General features: G+C 44.0%; 2 protein-coding genes across 2 annotated transcripts; both read right to left on the bottom strand.

Annotated features, from left to right (window-relative positions):
• Positions 1-203: 203 nt before the first annotated feature.
• On the bottom strand, positions 204-6,591 carry LOC149301874 (protein S100-A6-like). The gene is made up of 3 exons (XM_089483106.1): positions 6,485-6,591; positions 1,223-1,388; positions 204-424 (listed from the first exon to the last, which is right to left on the bottom strand). The coding sequence occupies exons 2-3, from the start codon at positions 1,358-1,360 to the stop codon at positions 287-289; spliced, it is 276 nt and encodes a 91-aa protein (XP_089339232.1). The 5' UTR covers positions 1,361-1,388; positions 6,485-6,591; the 3' UTR covers positions 204-286.
• A 1,582-nt stretch (positions 6,592-8,173) lies between these two features.
• LOC149301873 (protein S100-A5-like) lies at positions 8,174-12,007 on the bottom strand. Its single transcript, XM_089483300.1, has 2 exons — positions 11,870-12,007; positions 8,174-8,317 (listed from the first exon to the last, which is right to left on the bottom strand). Exons 1-2 carry the CDS (start codon positions 12,005-12,007, stop codon positions 8,174-8,176), a joined length of 282 nt encoding a protein of 93 aa, XP_089339426.1.
• Positions 12,008-20,061: the final 8,054 nt, after the last annotated feature.

Here is a 20,061-nt window from a genome sequence, read left to right as displayed (position 1 = left end):
GGATGATGGGACAGGGTCGCCTTTGCTTTCCCTCTGAAGCTGAGAGCGTATGAATTGCCTAAAGTCACCCAGTGGGTTTCCACGACTGAGTGGGGATTTGAACCCTGGTCTCGAGTGTCATAGTCCTATACTCAAACCACTATGGCACCGATTTTGTCTCCTTTCAGTCCTGCCAAAGAAAGACAACCCATGGAATGCCAGGCAAGCGTTACAAAATTTAATATATATATGTGTATATATTTTATTGGACATGAAACGGTCGATGGAAATACGACTTTCCAGATGCTCACTGGGATTTCAGCGCCTCATTGTAAACCATTGTCATGGCACCCAAGAAACTGGCGTACTCTTTGAAGCACACCTTCTCGTCTTTGTTGCGGTCCAGATCCGCCATCAGTCCTTGAATCTCTGCATCCTCCAGGTGCTAGAGGAGAAGGAAGAATGCCAAAAAAAGCCAATGTTCAAGTTCCAAAATAATGAGCTGGGATGGTTTACATAACTTTAAAATGGAAGACTACAGAATAGTTAAGAATTGGTCATTTGGTTTGGTCATTACCCGAAATGGAGACTGCAGTCAAGAAACCAGAAGATGACTTGGGGTGCGTCTCCGCGGTAGAAATAATGCAGCTTGACACCACCCCAAAACACCTTATACCAATATTGTGCAGAATAAGTCATGCTCTCTTCTTTCTCTCATGAGTGCAAACTTATTTTTGCACTCTTATTTGTAGCAACTGAAGCAAGATGAGGACAAAAGTGGGAGGCGAAGAGAGAAACCGGGACATTTTAAAACCGGCTGAAAAAGTGGGGCAGCGGAGGATTCGTCGGGACTCTCCCTGCCAAACTGGGATCATTGGAAGGCATTGAGTTTGCAAGACCTCAGCTGGATGGTTGGTGACTGCTATGCCTGAAAGCTTTGCATTCATAGGGCTATTGTAAGTTGATGTTGACTTGATAACACATAACACTCAGGCTGCTGCCACATTGCAAAATCACCCGTTTCACTGTCCCGTTCCTGTTCCCATGCTATGAGAATCCTAGGATTTGTAGTTTGTTGTGGCACCAGCGCTCTCTGACAGAGAAGGCTTAATAGTTCACCAAACTACAGACCCCCAAATCCCATCGCTTGGAGCCAGGGCAGTCAAAGTGGAGTCAAACTGGGTTAACTCCACAGTGCGGATATAGCCCCGACCGTGCAAAATGGACTTCTTTTGGTACTCACTGGTCCAATACTCAGCTCATTCTGGATCAGTTCCTTCAACTCTTTCTTAGACAGCGTTTGCTTATCCCCATCCTTGCAGGCATATTTATGGAAAATCGCAACCAGCGTGACAAGACATTCGTCAAGCGGCTTGGCCATTTTGGAGAGGAGAAACCCGCGAGTAGATCTGCAGAGAACGAGAGAACAAAGTGAGGATGTTTACTCAAGGTTTGGATTTTGAATTCTTTTAAATATTAAGACAACAAAAAGAGATTCCATCTTAATGTTAGGAAGAACGTTTGGATGGTAAGAGCTTCCCCAATGGGGAATGTGCTGCCTTGGGAGCGTGGTGGAGTCTCCATCTTATTACGTTTTGTTATGTATTAAATTAAAATACATAAATATATACAAACAACAACCCCCCCCAATAGACACAGGCACATACATACATACATAACAATACATATAAAAAAAAACCCCAAAAGCAAATGCAAACATCAAAGCTTCTTTAAACTACTCTTCCTCAATGCTTTAAACTAATATTTATATATTAATATAAATTATATAAATATAAATGATAAATTATATAATTATATATAATATTATATTAGAAATATAATTATAAATTATATATATTCTATGTTCTCAATTTATTTATAGTCTCATTATATAGAATATATTCTATAATCTCAATTTGATCATTTCTCTCTCTCTGATTTATCCAATTTCCCCCATATTTTTTAAAATCAGATCCCATTGTTTGTCTATCGATCGTGTCTGTTACTCTGTCCTGAATTAATGCTGTTAGACTGTCCATATTCATCATCTCCCTTTATTTTGATTAGCTGTTCTTCAATATTAGGAATTTCTCTTTTTTCTCCAATATTTAGCGTATATAATTCTAGCTGTGGACGACATATATATATATATATATATATATGTATATACCTATATATAAATGAACATCCAAATTCTTTTCTCACTTCCTTTATGATCTCATGAGTTGTGTTTAATAGAAACAACTCTGGGTCTCCATCTTTGGAGGTCTTTAAGCAGAGGATGGATGGTCATTTGTTGGGATGCTTTGATTGAGAGTTCCTGCATGGCAGAATGGGGTTGGACTGGATGGCCCTTGTGGTCTCTCCCAACTTTAGGAGTCTATGTTTCTACCTTCCAGCATTTCATAGACAAAGAACTGGGATATGTGTAACCTGGGAAAGTCCTGATTAATTCTCTGCCTTCCCACTTTTTCAGATGCTTTTCAATGGTCTTGGTTCCTCTCTCCTCCTCCTGTCTTTGTCCTCTTCTTTTCAATCGCTTCTTTTCAATCGCTGCAAGATGAGTTCAACTGAAAAGCATCTCAATTGAAAAGCATCCGAAAAGATGGAAAGGGCAGGACTTTCCCAGGCCATACATATCCTGGCTCTTTGAAATGCTGCAGGCCAGAATCCTAGAATCCTAGAGCTGGAAGACACCCCAAGGGTCATCCACTCCAATGGACTACCATGCAGGAATACACTTTCAACACACTGACAACAGATGGTCATCCATCCTCTGTTTCAAAACATCCAGAGATGGAGATTGCAACTGCTCTGGGGGGAGAGGAAGGGCGAAATCTTGCCCTTCCCAGGAGGCTTGATCAAAAGCAAACTGCTGCAGTCTCTCTTTTTGAATTTTCATCCCACAGGGTTTCCAATTAGAAATCCCAGGATTCCATAGGAAGCAGCCATGGCAGTTAAAGTAGGCTCATAGTGTGAGGGACTCTCCTATTCCAGATAATCGCAAGGTGTGGTCCGCTTAATTCAGGCATCGGTTGGCATGAAAATGAGCATTCCCTGGCGGGCAAAAGGAGGAAGGAAGCCTTTGAAGTCATTGCAAAACTTATCATTTTCAGTTAAAAAAGAAGAAGAGGAAACACCCTGCAATCAGACAGAAAGCAAGGGAGTGTCTTTTGCTCCAAATCTGATCGTGGCTCGGAAAAGCATTGGTGCCTGGGGATGATGGGCTTTGTAGTTCTCACACTTTAGGAGCAATAGGGATTTGGACATGCTGTTTTCTGCACCATCCCAAAACACCATAGACCCCTTTTTTATTTTGCAGAATTAAGTCCTGAGCTGTAAAGTTGTTTTCTTTTTGTCACTCCAAGATTCTCATCGCCACTTCCAACACTTTTGACAACCATTTTTATTTAAATGTGAAAATTGTATATTTAAAATCAAGGTTTGCTATCTGGAATGTATACCTTTTTGAGGGGAATATTTTCAAGCCGGGGATGCTTGAATCCAGGGATTAAAAGGATAAGGAGGGCCAAATATGCTTTGATTGAGAGTTCCTGCATGGCAGGGGGTTGGACTGGATGGCCCTTGGGGTCTCTTCCAACTTTATGATTCTATGATTATCTCTCTCTCTCTCTCTCTCTCTCTCTCTCTCTCTATATATATATATATATATATATATATATATATTAACCTTTATTTATAAAGCGCTGTAAATTTATATATATACTCTGTGTGTGTGTCTATATATATATATATATATATATATATATATATATGTACTCTCTCTCTCTCCCCCCCCCCCAAAAAAAAAAGCAAACCTTGATTTTGCCATTTTAAATCAGGGACACCATTTAGTGCCCCATTGCATATAATAGGGTTTGAGCATCTATGGATTTTGCTATCCATAGAACCAAACCCCAAGGGCCCACTGTACAAGCTGCGCCAGTTTGGTTTTGCATCCAAAGCAAACTTTCCTTGTCATATTCTGCCTGCAGCGTCCACCGTGGAAGCCACATAGTTGAAAACCTGGGTTCGAATCCTCCTTCGGCTAAGAGGTGTGAGCAACTTTGGCTTAAGCGAGACCAACCTGCCTTGCAGGTAGTTGTGCAAGCATCCGGCTGAGTCAGGGAATCCATAAGCAGCATGATAATGAACAACTAGGAGCCAGTGTGGCATAATGCTTTGAGTGTTGGATTACGACTCCGGAGACCAGGGTTCGATTCTCGCTCGCGCATGAAACCAACTAGATGACCTTGCGTAAATTGCATGCGCTCAGCCTCAGGAGGAAGGCAATGACAATCTTCCTCTGGACAAATCTGGCCAAGAAAACTCCACGATAGGTTTGTTTTAGGTCAGTGATGTCCAAACACTGGTCCTCCAGGTGTTTTGGACTTCATGTCCTAGAAGCCCCAGCCACCTTGGGGATTCTGGGAGTTGAAGTTCAAAACAACTGGAAGGTCAGAGTTTGGACATCACTGCTTTAGGGTAACACCATAAGTTGGAAATGACAAACAGGATGGATGACCATCTGTCGGGGGTGCTTTGATGGAGAGTTCCTGCATGGCAGAAGTGGGTTGGACTGGATGTCCCTTGGGGTCTCTTCCAATTCTAGGATTCTACAGAACACACAAAACCCCGAAATAGCTGCGAACACTAATGTCATACCAACTTTCCCCACCAGAGATCAGGAGGGAGTTGGAGAGAGTTTGGGTGCCAAGTGAACGTCGCAGCAAGGAATAAGGCAGCCAAGCATTGGGTGTGTGCAGGACAGGGCTCAGAAAAGTTGCTTTGGGGGGACTATAACTCCCAGAATCCTCCTAGTTGGTGGATGCTGGGAGACGTGATCCATCAAAGTAACCTTTCCGGACTCTTATGTGGGTGCATTGGAGTGGGATGGACCTTTGCCCATCCCAGAATCTGCTTTCTGCCAGCCTTGCACTTCCAGACGTCCCAGACTTTACAGGATTGAGACACTCCTAAGGCGGGGTGGACTACGCCTCCCAGCTCCCCGGAGCAAAAGGGTGGGAGGAAAAACCCAGGATGCAAAATATCTGGGAGGAAAGGCGACAGAAAACTGTCCCACCCACTTGGAAGAACTCAAAGATAGCTGTGTTAGTCTGTAGAATCAGCATCTAGATTCAACTTGGTAGTAGGTAGGCCCCAAAATTAAAACAGGCTAAACTTCTTTGGACCAAAGATAGGTTGTTAGCAGCTCAGTTTCCAAGTAGAGGTATAATTAATGATGAAACTATTTTAATTGTTAATTATGAATTGATAGTTTGTTGTGGGTTTTTTGGCTATGTGGCCATGTTCTAGAAGAGTTTATTCCTGACGTTTCGCTGGCATCTGTGGTTGGCATCTTCAGAGAATGGTGATATGGAAGAGAGTAGGGTCACATAATATATATACTCCAATTACTTCCATGCCAGCATTCTCTGAAGGTGCCAGCCACAGATGCTGTCTGCACTGTCGCCACTTGGTTCATTCCTGGAAGAAAGTTGGGTGGCGAAGGCGCCTCGAAATCCACATCTTGAGCGCCACTCAAAATCCTTTGGTCGGCCGCATGCGGCCCCTGGGCCATATGTTGTGCAGGCCTGATCTAGAGAGAACTTGCAACACCATTGAGACCAACTGCAAGAAAGAAGTTGTCAGCAGGGCTTTCATAGACTTCAGACCAAATGCTCCTGAGGAAGTAGACTTAAGTCTAGGAAAGCTCCTGCTGCCAACTTCTTTCTTGCGGTGAGTCTCAAAGGTGCTGCAAGACCCAATTGGAAACAGTGAAGAGGGACTTGATTTCTTACTTAAGGAGGGCTTTCTTTGGGGAGGATGGAGATGCCACCAGAGCTTAGGTGGGCCAAGGAAGGCCAAGGTGTTGTTGGGGAGTAATGCATCCCATGGGCCACAAGTCCATTTTCGTGGGCCCCCCAGGACCTTCAAAATACAAATATTTTTGGACCCACATGGTCTTCCTCCACCCAAGTTTCCCCCCTAAGATCATTTTTTTTTGCCCATGTTGCCATCCTCCGAGGCCCACCTTTTACATGATGTGGACCGAACCTGGGGGCATGAATGAGTGTCCTGCCACACCCCAATGGCATGGCACTCTTCACATGCCTAGGAGCATCATCTGAATTGCAGAGCATCAATTGTGCAGGGCTTAACTGCAAGCCAGGGCAGTCAGTTGCCTTTCTCTTAGGTTGCCAACCCTCACCTGGGACTCAGCCCCATTGAAGTCAGTGGGATTTAACTCCAGATGGGAGGTCTCAAGGACTGCATTGCTAGCCTGCAATCCTATGCATAGTCGATCTTGCAGAATTTAATTTCAAGTAGTTCTCTCTCAGTCTCAGCCCAAGAAGCCCCACTGAACTCAAAATCCTCTCTGAATAGATTGGAATAAACTGCAGTCTTAAAGTCCCTTGCAAACCTACAAATCCCAAAGCCCCACATCTGGCTCAGGGAAAGCAACTGAGCAAAAGCCAAGGAGGAAACCCAGAAGAAGACTTACCAGATCGAAACTTCAAGGACTGGATCAATTTCCAGGCAGAGAGCAAAGGGAAGCAGTGAGGCCAAGGCAGCCTGGGGTTGGCTTTATATATAGGGGGAGGAGGCTGGCTTTGGCAAACAGGGCCCCCATCTGACAGATCACTGGAGGGAAAGGCCAGGAAAGGCCCTCCCCGGCCCTCCTGCTTTCCATCTTTCCAGACCCAGCTTTCTTTCTTTGCTGCTCCTCACTCTGTCCCACATTCCAGCACTTCACAAGGGCCCACCCTCAGGGACAGAAACTTGATCCTCTTCTCCTTTCTTTCTTTCTTTCTTTCTTTCTTTCTTTCTTTCTTTCTTCCAGTACCATTCTTTTTTCTTTTATTCCTCATTTTTCCCTTTCCCTCCCTCCCTGCTTTCTTTCTTTCTTTCTGTTTCCAATGCCTTCTTTTTTCTTTTTTCTCCCGTTTTCCTTTTCCTTTCCCTCTTCTCTTCTTTCTTTCTTTTCCAGTTTCATTCTTTCTTTTCTTTTATTCCTGCTTTTTTCCTTTCCCATTTCGTCTTTCTTTTTTCTATCCTCCCCAGTTTCATTCTTTTTCTCTTTTATCTCTCCATTTTCCTTCCCCCTCTTTTTCCTCTTCTTTTTCTTTCTCCAGTTCCATTCGTTCTTTTCTTTTATTCCTCCCTCTTTTTTCTTTACCCTTTCTCTTTACCTTCCCTCCCTCCCTCCCTCCCTCCCTCCCTCCTTTCTTTCCTTCTTTCATTCCCTAATTCCATTCTTTTTCTTTTCCTGTATTCCTCCCTCTTTTGCCTTTCCCTTTCTTTCTCTCCCCAGTTCCATTCTTTCTTTTCTTTTATTCTTCCTTCTTTCCCTCCCTCCTCCTTGCCGCTTTCCCCCTTTTTCTCCATACATCAATTTCTTCCTGGCTGGGGGAAAAAAAAAGAAGATTTCCTGACACATGAGAAACCTTGAAGAAGAAAGAATTTAGCACTGTTTTCTCCTGATGCTTTTATATATTGGAGGATGCAGAACCTTTATTCTGTGCCCAAATGTTGTTGCTGTGTGCCTTCACGTTGTTTCTGACATATGGCGATACCTATCATGGGGGTTTCTTGTCAAGATTTGTTCAGAGGAAGTTTGCTATGGCCTTCCCCTGAGGCTGAGAGACTGTGACCTTCTCTGTATAAAAGTCAAGGCCTCCTCCTTTCTCCTCCTGGCTCTTTCATGTGGGCCTGGAGACTGCTTTCTTGGGAAACCAGTCTCACCAGTCTTCCCCTTCGAAACCACAAGAACGTTGACTAGATGATCTGTTTGCACGCCTTACGAGATCCTTGTGCCACAAACACATCCTGCATAGGGCTGTTAAAAGGTGGGGTAACAAGGCAAAGAAGTTGCCACACATGTCCCAGTGATATGTTGTAGAGTACTGGGCAAGTCACACTGGCTCAGCCTCAGGGGAAGGCCACGGCAAATCTCCCCGGAGCGAATCTCCCCAAGCAAAACCCATGACAGGATCGCCTTAGGGTCACCATTAAGTTGGAAACAGCATGAAGGCACCCAGTGCATACACCCAGTGATGCTGGTGGCACCTAACACTGCGGGACAAAACAGTTTGTGGTGGTTTCTGGAGAGGAAGCTCTTTATTCAAAGTTGGGACTAAGGCAGGGTACCCATTGACGGAGGGTTGCCCTGTGTTTCCCGCCACACAGCCTCCTATTTGGCGTCTTGCTTGAAGAAATCGTTGTAAGTCATGCAGAGGGCAGAGAGGAAGCTAGTGTACTCCTTGAAGTCGATCTGCTCATCCTTGTTCTTGTCCAGGTTGCCCATCAGCTTGTCAAATCTGGTCTCCTTCATTTTCTGCAAGATGGAGGAAAACAGGGGCATCAGAGGAGGGCTGAACAGCTGGTAGGGTGGCCCACACCCAAGCCCCCTGGCTGCCCCTCTCTGCCAGCTTGGCCACTCTTACCCACCCCAAGAACCCCCTGGCCGCCCCTCTCTGCCAGCTTGGCCACTCTTGCCCACCCCCAAGAACCCCCTGGCCACCCCTGTTTGTCAGCTTGGCCACTCTTGTCCACCCCAAGAACCCCCTGGCCGCCCCAGGATAGGATCTGACAGGATAGGATAGGTCAAGATAGGACAGGGCAGGGCAGGATAGCACAGGACAGGACAGGACAGGATAGGATAGCTCTGGAGTCTGGGGTTTGAATCCTGCTGCCTCAGCTATGGACCTTTAGTGAGGAGGAGGAGGCGGCCTGTCCCTCTGTCCATTGTCGACTGCAACCACTGGTAAAAGGGGGCTGCCTTCTGGGTCTGGCAGGGCTGCCGGCTGTGCATCGCCTCCCTGGATTTACCCAGAAGCCCCACCAGGTTTGGAAGGGCCTACTGGGTGGCATCAGCACCCCACTCCCATCACAGCAAAAGCAGAGGGGGGCGGCTGAGGGAAGTGCCACTCAGGCATCCTGTTTTTTGGGGGCACCACATGAGTTGCCACATTGGAGTGGCACTACTTTGGGACGACCACTCACCATTTTAAGCCAAACATGGTTAAAACAGAGATCCTAGTGTTTCAGCCTGACCACTTAGTAGCCCCACTTTCATGCCCTTTGTTGTCTTGACAGGGTTACACACTGCCCCCCATCTCATAGAAGCATAGAGTCATAGACTTGGAAGTGACCCCAAGGTCCATTCAGTCCACCCCATTCTGTCATGCAGAATGTGGTCTCTTCCAGCTCTAGGATTCTATTATTCTATTATTATTCTGTAGCCTGCTCTCACAGAACAATTTGTTGCAAGGAAGATGCCCTTCGAAGTAAGAGGTGAGTGGAACCCAACATTATCCTTCATCATTGGATATGCTGGCTAAGTCTGATGGAATCTGTTGTCCAACAACATCTGAAGGTCCAAACCTATCCTGCTTTAATTGCAACAGTGCCCAGTTGGCAGCACTGGTGGTCTGGTTCGTGCATGACTGATAAGGCAGTTGGAAGGGTGTGGTGGTGGTGATGCTGCCAAGGATGGGCAGCTGTGCAGGTGGCGGATGGAGAAGATGATGCCATCTGCCATCCTTCCCCATCTGCTGCCAGGCACCTGTGTGGTGTAGTAGATCATAGCAGAGCTGCCCCTCATCTACCTACATGGAAGAAAGCTCCATTATACTGGGATGGGCAGCTGGTCTAGTTTACTCTCTGCTTTGGTCTCAGAAGGGCCAGTGTGGTGTAATGGTTTGGGTGCTGGACGAAGACGCTAGGAGACCAGGTTTCATATCCTCGCTTGGGCATGGAAATCCACTGGGTGACCTTGGGCAAGTCACATTCTCTCAGCCTCAGATGATGGCAATGGCAAAAACCCCTCTGAAGAAACGTGCTGAGAAAATCCGAGGATGGGTTTGCTTTTGTTATTACTGTTAGCGGCCCTCAAATCGGTTCCGACTCATGGCAACCCTGTGGATGAGACATCTCCAAGAATCCCTGTCCTCCCCTGCAGTCTTGCCCAGATCCTGCAAGTCTTTGCTCATAATACCCCCCCCCCCCCCAATTGAGTCTATCCATCTGGTTTGTAGTCTTCCATTCTTTCTTCTACCCTCCACCTTTCATAGCATTATTGTTTATCCTAGTGATCCCTGCCTTCTCATGATGTGGCTAAAGTATGATAGTCTCCTTGCTCTGGTCTGAACTGTTCAAGAACCCATTTGTTTGTCTTCTTGGCTGTCCATGGTATCATCCTAAGTATTCTTCTCCAGCACCACATTTTGAATTTGATTTTCTTTCTGTCTGCTTCCTTCACTGTCCAGCTCTCGCATCTGTACATCATAACTGGGAATCCAATGGCCTGGACAATTCTGACTTTAGTGCTCAGTTGTATGTCTTTGTTCTTCAGTATCTTGTTCAGTTCTTTCATAGCTGCCCTTCCCATTCCTAATCTCCTCCTTATTTCTTGACTGCAGTCTCCATTCTGGTCAAGGTATAATCCTAGATATGGGAGTTCTTTAACTTTTTCAATTTTCTCGCTTGCTTTAGGATCCCTCTAAGTCCGAAATAAAGGAACATAGCAGCAGCAACAACAACTTGGTCTCTTTGCTAAATGGAAGTAAAGTTTTCCAATCTTTTCCTGCCTGATTTGAAGACACTGGGGATGGAATCGGGGACCTATAGCTTGCAAACTTGATTGAGTTGTGTCCATTGCTTTAAGTAAAGCAAGATTCTAGTCCTCACGTTTTGAATGAAGGACTGCTTTAAACAGGAACATGAAAAGCAACCAAAATAAAGTACTTCTGGGCCACATCAACTGGAGTATAGTTTCTGGGTCAAGGGACAAAGTAGTGCCACTCTTTTTTGGTTTTGCCAGCTGGAATACTGTGTCCAATTCTGGGCACTACAGATCTAGAAGGTTATCGACAACGTTGAAAGGGTGTTATAATTAATTAATAATGTCCAGGGAAGGGTGACCAAGATGATCAAAGATCAGGAAACCAAGTCTTATGAAGAAGGACTAAGGGAACTGGGGCTGTTTAGCTTGGAGAAGAGAAGAGGTAACCTATAGCTATCTTTAAATGTCAAAAGGGATGTCATGTAGAAGATGGAGAGAGCTTGTTTTCGGCTGCTCCAGAGACCGGAACAAAAACTAGTGGGTTCAAATGGCAAAAAAAGAAATCCCACCTAAAGGTTAGGTGGTTTACTCTAACATCCGTTCAACAACTAAACAGACTGCCTTGGCGTTTTCCTTCTTTGGAGGTCTTTGAATCCCATTGTTGGGTTGGATTACATGACCTGGACCAGTCCTATGATTCTTGTCCTTATGGTTCTGAATGAATGTCTTGTTCAAATAGAAACACAGGAGGCCGCTTTGCTGTAATATAAAGGGAAGATTGCAATCCCCATGGACCTGAACAGAGATGATAGAAACTGCTTGGTACCAAGTCTATCTAGGTTGGGCAACATCTGTACTGAAGAAATAATCCACTTGGAGACCACTTTAAGTGCCATGGTTCAGTGCTATGGAATACTGAGCACTGTACTTGGTTGTGGCACCACAGCTCTCTGGCAGAGGTTAAATGTTTCACAAAGCTGCAGTTCCCAGACATCCATCACATTGAGCCATGGCAGTTAAAGTCGTGTCAAACTGGATCATTTCTGCAATGTGGATGGATCATTGCTGTATTAACTCTGACTGGCAGGGGCTCTCCAGGGGTCCTGGACAGACAGGGGTCTTTTTTTTGGAGATGCTGGAGACCGGACCTGAGATCTTTGCATCCAAAGCATGTGCTTTACTATTGAGATGTGGCCTTTCCCGAAAGATGTGGAAGACCATGTTCTTCCCTTGCGGCTTGACATCTCCAGTGTCTCCCTCCTTGCTATCTCCTGCTTACAAGAGGTTTTGGACTGCACCCACCCCATTGACCCCAGCACTTACCTCTCCAAGGGCCAGTTCCTTCATCACCAGGTCCTTTAGCTCGCCCTTGCTGAGAGTAAATTTGTCACCTTCTTTCCCCGAATATTTGTGGAAGGTGAATACCAGAGTGGCCAAGGCCTTCTCCAAGGGCGTCTCCATGATGGATGTCCACCACACAGGACCTGCAAGGCAGAGGACACAAAAACCGTGATTTGCTTTCCATGTCAGACTTCCATGTCAGTGGGGCTGTGCATCCAGGTTTTACATCAAGCTATAAATTCAGCACCACTGAGGTCTCAGCCAAAACATGGAGTGGATTTACCATTCTGCTGACATGGGAGTCGCCAGCTGGCAGTGTACTCAAGACTGGCAAAGCGCTGGGATTTTTATTTCTTTCCAACAATATCATCAGCCCCTCTGAGCTTAAATCCACTCATACCTTTCAGCTGAAGATGGTGATGGCTATTGGCATAAACAAGTTGTCATGATGAATTGCCTTTCTTGATAATGCCAGTGGCTTTGCATGGCTGAGTGAGGAACTAAACCCTGGTCTCCAGAGTCCAACGCTCAGACCGCTATGTCACACTCATTCCCACTGGCAGAATAACACAGGTTGTGATATGGATCCGTGCTGTGTCTGTGACCGATTTCAAAAGATCCCTTGTTGTCACTATAAAAGAGGATCTTTTTTTAAAGCCACTTGAATCGGGTTTTCTTTCGTCCCCATTTGCACAAGCTGGGGATGGAGCACAAGCCAGCGGAAGAAGAGAGCCAATGCCAGGGACAGTGAGAAGGCACTGGGGAAGCCAAGGGGGAAGGAAGGAAGGAAGGAAGGAAGGAAGGAAGGAAGGAAGGAAAGAAGGAAGGAAGGCGGGGGGGGGGATGGAGGAGGAAGATGAAGGGGAGAAAAAAGTTTTTTTTAAATATAAAATATTTGATTGATTGATTTTGCAACTACTAGCATTGCAAATACTTACAAAATCAAACTATTGCATAGTCTATCAATCACATATGCTATCAATCATATATTCTATCACTTGCATATTCTATCAATCATGTATTCTATCAATCGCATATGCTACCAATTGCATATTCTACCAATCATATATTCTATTACTCCCATATAAAATAAGTGATTGTTAGTATATGTGATGAGTGATTCTAATATGTGATTCTAACAATCATATATTCTATCTCATAGTCTACCAATCACATATTCTACTGACTACATATTCTATCAATCACATATTCTCACGATCACATATTCTATCAATCACATATTCTACCTATCAATATTGTACCACTTGCATATTCTATTACTCACATTTTCTATCATTCACATATTCTATCACTCGCATATTCTATCAATCGCATACTCTATCTACCAATTCTACCAATCACATATTCTATGAATCACATATTCCACCTATCATAACTTGTATCTATCACATATTCTATCTGTCACATATTCTACCAATCACATCTTCTATCAATCACATATTCTATCAAATCAGGATTTGGAGCTTATCGTAGTGGGAACGACCCTCAATGGAGACCCTAAGGCGAATGTATCCTGGGGTTTTCTAGGCAAGATTTGTTCCGAGGAGGTTTGCCATTGCCTTCCCTTGAGGCTGAGAGAGTGTGACTTGCTCAAGGCAACCCTTGCATGGTCAAGCTGGGATTTGAACCCTGGTCTCCAGAGTCGTAGTCCAACACTCAAACCTTTGTGCCACGCTAGCCCTCGGAGTCAGTTACTACAACCTGAGCAGGTTTATGGTTTCCTAGCTGGAAGGGAGTTGCATCCGAGGTGGATCTCTCCATCCAAGGGGATGCTCCCTGCACACATCTCTTCCCTCTTGACATGCAAGGGAAACCTTTGCTTCTACATTTTTCCCCCTTGTTCCGCTCCAGGGGCCGATCCGTTGGCTCCAAGACCTCCTCCCTGGGTGGTGGGAACCGAATGCGAGAGCAGAGGAAAGGGTATTGTCTGCAGAAATAGGCTTGGCAGGCACACATTGTCAAGAATGGGAGATAACTGTGTAATTAAGAGGAGACGGAGGAAACGAACTGATAAAAGCCCTATTACTAAGGGTGAGGTTCTCCTGGGAACACCTGCCACCCCTGGGCAAACACTCAGCCAAAAAACTTGAGCCAAAGTCTGCCTTGATTTTCCATTATGTATAAGGGGCACCATTTTGCTATGTCATTATACTTAATGGGACTTGAGCATCCACGGTTTTGTTATACATGGGGGATCTTGGAACCAAACCCCAGCATATAACAAGGGTCCACTGTACTGTATATACTCATGTATAAGTCTAGAAATTTTGACCCCAAAAAATTGACCCCAAAAATCTGAGTCGACTTATCCACGGGTCAATGTTAGTACTGTACTTGAACTCTTACTTTAAAAAAGGAACCATCCCCTGGTGAAAGGCAAGAACGTAATCTGTCCTGAAAACCTTGACCCTCCTCTACTCTCTTATCCATCCAGCTTTTAGTGTGAGCAAAAACAGTTATGCCTGCTGGAATTTCGTAAATTCTTTGGCATTGATTTCTTTGCTTCATCCTTTAGATCCTTTGTTACATGCACCTAAGTTTTACCCTGAGTTATATCAAAATCCATAATTTTGATCCCAGAACCTACCCTCGACTTATACCTGAGGTCGGCTTATAGTTGAATATATACAGTGGACCCTTGTTATCCGCTGGGGTTTGCTCCAGGACCCTCTGTGGATACCAAAATGAGTGGATGCTCAAGTCCCATTAAATATAATGGCATCGTAAAATGGTGCTTCTTATATACAAGGGCAAAATTAAGGTTTGCCGATAGAGATTGGTATATTTTGAAAGTCTTTTCAAGCCGCGGATGCTTGGCTCCGTTGATAAAAAATCCGTGGATAAGGAGGGCTGACTGTACACTAACAATTATACAACCACTTGACTATCTTTATATCGCATTGCTTATTCTCCTACCTTTAAAACACTTCTTATTCATCTCCATATTCTTGAAGTGCTACCTTCATATTCTTGAACTGCTATTTGTTCTTCTAATTATATATATATATAATTAATAAAGATTATATACAGTATATTTCCTCCATCGTAACATGACATATTTTTACATTCTATATTACAATTAACTTTCTTTTCCTATTGCTTTCTTGATCTTCTTCTCCCCGTTTGTAGATCTTCTTGGTCCTTCAAGCTGTCTTCCAAAAACAATCTTTTTTGTATGTGTTTGTTTGGCATCACCTCTTATTACTGGGTCTTATTATCCAAAATTACAATTTCTTTTTACATCTCCATATTTTCTATGTATCGCTTTGTCATTCTATATGTTTTTACAATATCAATATGAAAATAAAGCTCTAAATTATTTTATAGTTATCAGCATCCTCTTTCCCATCTCCTTTTTTCTCTATCTTCTCTTCTTCCCACTCATCTCCCTCCCTTCCTTTCCTCTCTACCTCTTTCTATTCCTATTTCCTATATCTATTCTTTCTATTTGCCTTCTTCGTTCCCTTCTTCCCCTCCTACTACTTCTCTTTCCTTTCCTTTCCTCTTCTAATCTACCTTCTCTCTCTCTCTCTAGACCATCTTAATGTTGCTTCATTACAGGTTGCCAGTGTGGTTTGAGCATTGGACTACGGCTTTGGAGACCAGGGTTCAAATCCCCCACTTGGCCTTCAAAACAAATTTAGTGACCTAAGGCAAGTCGCACTCTCTCAGCCTCAGAGGGAGGCTACGGCAAACCCCCCTATGGACAAATCTTGCCAAGAAAACCCCGTAATAGGTTTGAATTAGTCGCCAGTAATGAAGCCACGCAACAGCAATAAGAGAGGTTGCCAGATTACCTTTCCAAACTCACTCACTCTTGGCTATGCTGCCCAGGCCTGATGGGACTTGCACTCCAGCAGCATCTGGGAACTCTCCCATCGTCCACCTGTCCGCAGATCGTTGCAAGAAAAGCAGATGCATGCGGGATATTGTTATTGTTGCTATTGCTGGACTGCGGCTCCCATCAGCCCCAGCCAACCTGGCCAGAGGATGCTTGGCCAACGCTACATGCAAAGAAGGGCCAACGTGATTTTGGGGAGCTACTACTCCCAGGGTCTCAGAGCCCAAAACAATTTAACTTTGCCAACTGTAAATGTCTGATGAGAGCTTGGAAACATTGCATTGTTGTTGTTGTTGTTATTATCTTTCCAATATAATGACTCAAGGTGACTTTCTTGGGCTGCAGCTCCCAGAATCCCTGAGTGGTCAAACTGGCTGGAGAAGTCTGGCAGGTATAGTCCCCAAATGGTAATGTCCATGAATTCTGCTACATTCACACACATGTATATATATATATTTAGTAAGTAGGATACACACACACAGATTATTCCCTCTAGGAGACAAGCCTCTACTAGATAAGTATAGTATACCCAACAAGAGTATCATGTATTTGACGCCATTAATTACCATTCACAACGGGTTAATTAACGGATCTAGAGCTCTCCGAGGATCTCAAAATGACAGCGTTGTGACTTTTGCTCATCATAATATGCATTATGCTCAATGTTTTTGTTATGTGTCTTCAAACCGGCTCCAGCCATTGGGACTCTATCCAAAGGTTTTCTTGGAGAGATGACTCCCGAGGCATTTTGCCATTTCCTTCCTCTGAGGCCGAGAGAGTGTGACTTGCTTAAAGTGGCTGAGTGGGGACTTAAAACCCCGGTTTCCCAGAGTCCTAGTCCAAGACCCACACTGCTACACTGCCTCTTTTTCTTAGCAATAGGAATGTACTGAGAAGCTTATGGCAACCCCATTTATTTTCTAGGATTGTCTTAGGCAAGGAATACCCAGTAGTAGTTTTTTTGTGGGTTTTTTGGACTCTGTGGAAATGTTCTAGAAGAGTTTGTTCCTGACGTTTCACCAGCATCTGTGACTGGCATCTTCAGAGAACGCTGGCATGGAAGGGAGTGGGGTATTTATATACTGTTGGTTGAGAGGAAGCAATTGAGAGAAACCAACAGAGAGTGTGTGTGTGTGTGTGTGTGTGTGTGTGTGTGTGTGTGTGTATAAAATTTTCTTCCATGCCAGCATTCTCTGAAGATGCCAGCCACCGATGCTGGAGAAACATCAGGAATAAACTCTTCTAGAACATGGCCACATAGCTCCAAAACCCCACAAAAAACTACAGATGCTGGCCATGAAAAACTTCCACGTCACAATACTCAGTGGTGGTTTTGCTAGTTCCTTCCTCTGAAATACAGCCCGTTGTGTTGTTGTTGTGTGCCTACAAGTTTTCTAGGATTGTCTTAGGCAAGGAATACCCAGTAGTAGTTTTTTTGTGGGTTTTTTGGACTCTGTGGAAATGTTCTAGAAGAGTTTGTTCCTGACGTTTCACCAGCATCTGTGACTGGCATCTTCAGAGAACGCTGGCATGGAAGGGAGTGGGGTATTTATATACTGTTGGTTGAGAGGAAGCAATTGAGAGAAACCAACAGAGAGAGAGAGTGTGTGTGTGTGTGTGTGTGTGTGTGTGTGTGTGTGTGTGTATAAAATTTTCTTCCATGCCAGCATTCTCTGAAGATGCCAGCCACCGATGCTGGAGAAACATCAGGAATAAACTCTTCTAGAACATGGCCACATAGCTCCAAAACCCCACAAAAAACTACAGATGCTGGCCATGAAAAACTTCCACGTCACAATACTCAGTGGTGGTTTTGCTAGTTCCTTCCTCTGAAATACAGCCCGTTGTGTTGTTGTTGTGTGCCTACAAGTTGTTCCCGGCTTCTGATTGGCATCCAAAATTGTAATCCAACACTCAAACCATTATGCCATGCTGGCTCTCTGAAATATAGCCTCCAGCATCTGGAGCCCTGTTCCCACTGCTATTTAAAGCGCTTCTGAATTGGTACCATACGGCTGTCGTTCCCACTGGAAGTCGATTTCGATCCTTATTCGATCGAATCCTTTGCCAATAAACCGGTTAAAAGCCGAAAACACCGATTCGTTGGCGGTCTCCTATCCAAGTACCAACCAGAGCTGACCCTGCTTAGCTTTCTCATGTTACAACCAATAATCCCCAGTTGTGTGAACCTGGGGTCAGATAGTTTGGAATGACTTACAGTAGTTGCCAAAATCTGTTTGTCAAGGTGTTGCCCTATCTGGGAAGAAGACAATGACTCCCATAAACGCAAGAGTAAATATCAGTTTGAATAGACTCTGTGTACCTTGGCTCAGTATTATGTCGCCGGAGTCTAGAATCCATTGAATGAGGAAACTGAATGTAAACCCAGTTGACCAAGGAGTGGCTTGGATCCCATTCAGTATTATGGATCCGTTCCCATGAACCCATTCTATGAAACAGAACTAGGTGTGCAATGGGAACGGTTAAGGTTGCCAGGTCAGACTCAGAGAAGGCTCCTGTACGTTTAGAAGAGACACAGAAAGCTTGGAGTTTCACTGAATGTGGCCTTTATTTTATTTCATATCCCCAAATTGTTCTGAAAGGCAGGTGATGGGCTTCACTAGATGGACCAAAAAATTGTGATAAGGCAGAATCCTATAGCTCTGTGCAAATTTCTTTTAGTCCTCCTTCCTTTATCAGTTTCATGCTTTATCAGGTGTCACCAACTGGAGTTTTGGACCATCGGCGATTCGAATTCTGTCCTAACATCCACCAATTTAAAGCTCCTATTTTAATCATGTTTTAATACGGTATTGGACTCTTTTATGGTTGCATGCTAAAGCCTGGTCGGCTAAAGTAGAACAAGCTTGATTGATTTGATGGACTGAAAAATCGAGTAATCATGTAGGTATTGTTGGATAATATGGAACATCCCAAGCAGTGTCATGTTTATTACTACCACTACTACTACAGCTACTGCTACTATTATAATAGTTTTGTATTTGTGCTGCTATTATCCTATCTAAGGTGATTTCCGTCAGATTTTATTGTCGGTCCATTTGGAGTTGTTGCTCTCAATGTGCCTAATGGGACCGTTGTTGTTTTCATTTCCTAAACTTGCTGAATCTCAGTTTGTGGATCTTGATATGTCCCTCTCTTTGCCGTCCGTTGTGCTGTAGCCTCAGTGCCACATCCTTTATCCAAGCTTCCCTTTTCTCATCCATAGATACATCTATGACTATGACATTAGTGTTTATTTATACTTCATCTTTCCTTCCAGAAACTGCACCAGGAAATGGCTTGCAAACTTAAATGTTACAATTCATTTTGTTCAGAAGCAGGAAGACTAGACTTTTAGTTTAGTGACATTGCATCCAAATGTACTCATTCCGATGCAACTGATCAGATCTAATCTAACCCACCAGACGCCAATGAATCTGTTTTAATCATTAAATGGAACAATGGACTGAATGAGAAGGAAACTAACTTGTTTCTAAGGCCTCAGCAAAGAGAGTACAGTGAGCCCTTGGTTTGGGTCCAGGACCAAAATACCAAAATCCACGGACGCCCAAGTCCCATTGAAAACAGTGGCACAGCAAAATAGTGGATTTATGGTTTGTTGCGGCACCAGAGCTCTCTGAAAGAGAAAGCTAAATGTCTCACAAAACTACAGTTCCCAGGATTCCAGCTAAAGCAGTATCAAACTGGATTATTTCTGCAGTGCAGAGAGAGCCATAAAGGAATCCAGCAGCACCTTTGAGGCTACCAGAGAAAATGAAATTCCTACCATAAGCTTTTGGGGAACTCCAGTCCGCTGCATCGGATGCAGAAGTATTTAAACATTGTATGTGATTTTATCCTGATAGTCCTGTAATCCACTTTGATACTTTCGAGAAAAAGCAGAATAATAATAATAATAATAATAATAATAATAATAAGTGCATTAGAGTCCATGCAACTTTATGTTAAAAATTTCTAGTTCCCAGTTACACTCAAAGATGTTTCAGGATCCCATATATATATATATATATATATGCTTTTTATACTTCCAAGCTTTTAATGCTGAAAAAGATTAAGACGGTTGTATGGGTGCAGCAACGCTGCAGAAATAATGCAGTCCGATGTGGCTTTTAATTTCCTTCCTGTTATTGAACCCTTTCCAAGTTTAAAAACACATTTGGAACGACACCGTAGCAATAATGCAGTTTGGCAGTACTTTAAGTGCCATGGCCCCATCCTACACAATCCCGGGATTTGTAGTTTTTGTGAGGCACCAGCATCCTTTTGCAGACAAGGCTGAAGACGCTGTGAA

The sequence above is a fragment of the Sceloporus occidentalis genome, unplaced genomic scaffold (assembly GCF_023333645.1).
Source record: "Sceloporus occidentalis isolate IW3139 unplaced genomic scaffold, rSceOcc1.0.p SCAF_20, whole genome shotgun sequence".
NCBI lineage: Eukaryota > Metazoa > Chordata > Lepidosauria > Squamata > Phrynosomatidae > Sceloporus > Sceloporus occidentalis.
This window is presented reverse-complemented; position numbering and strand designations above follow the sequence as displayed.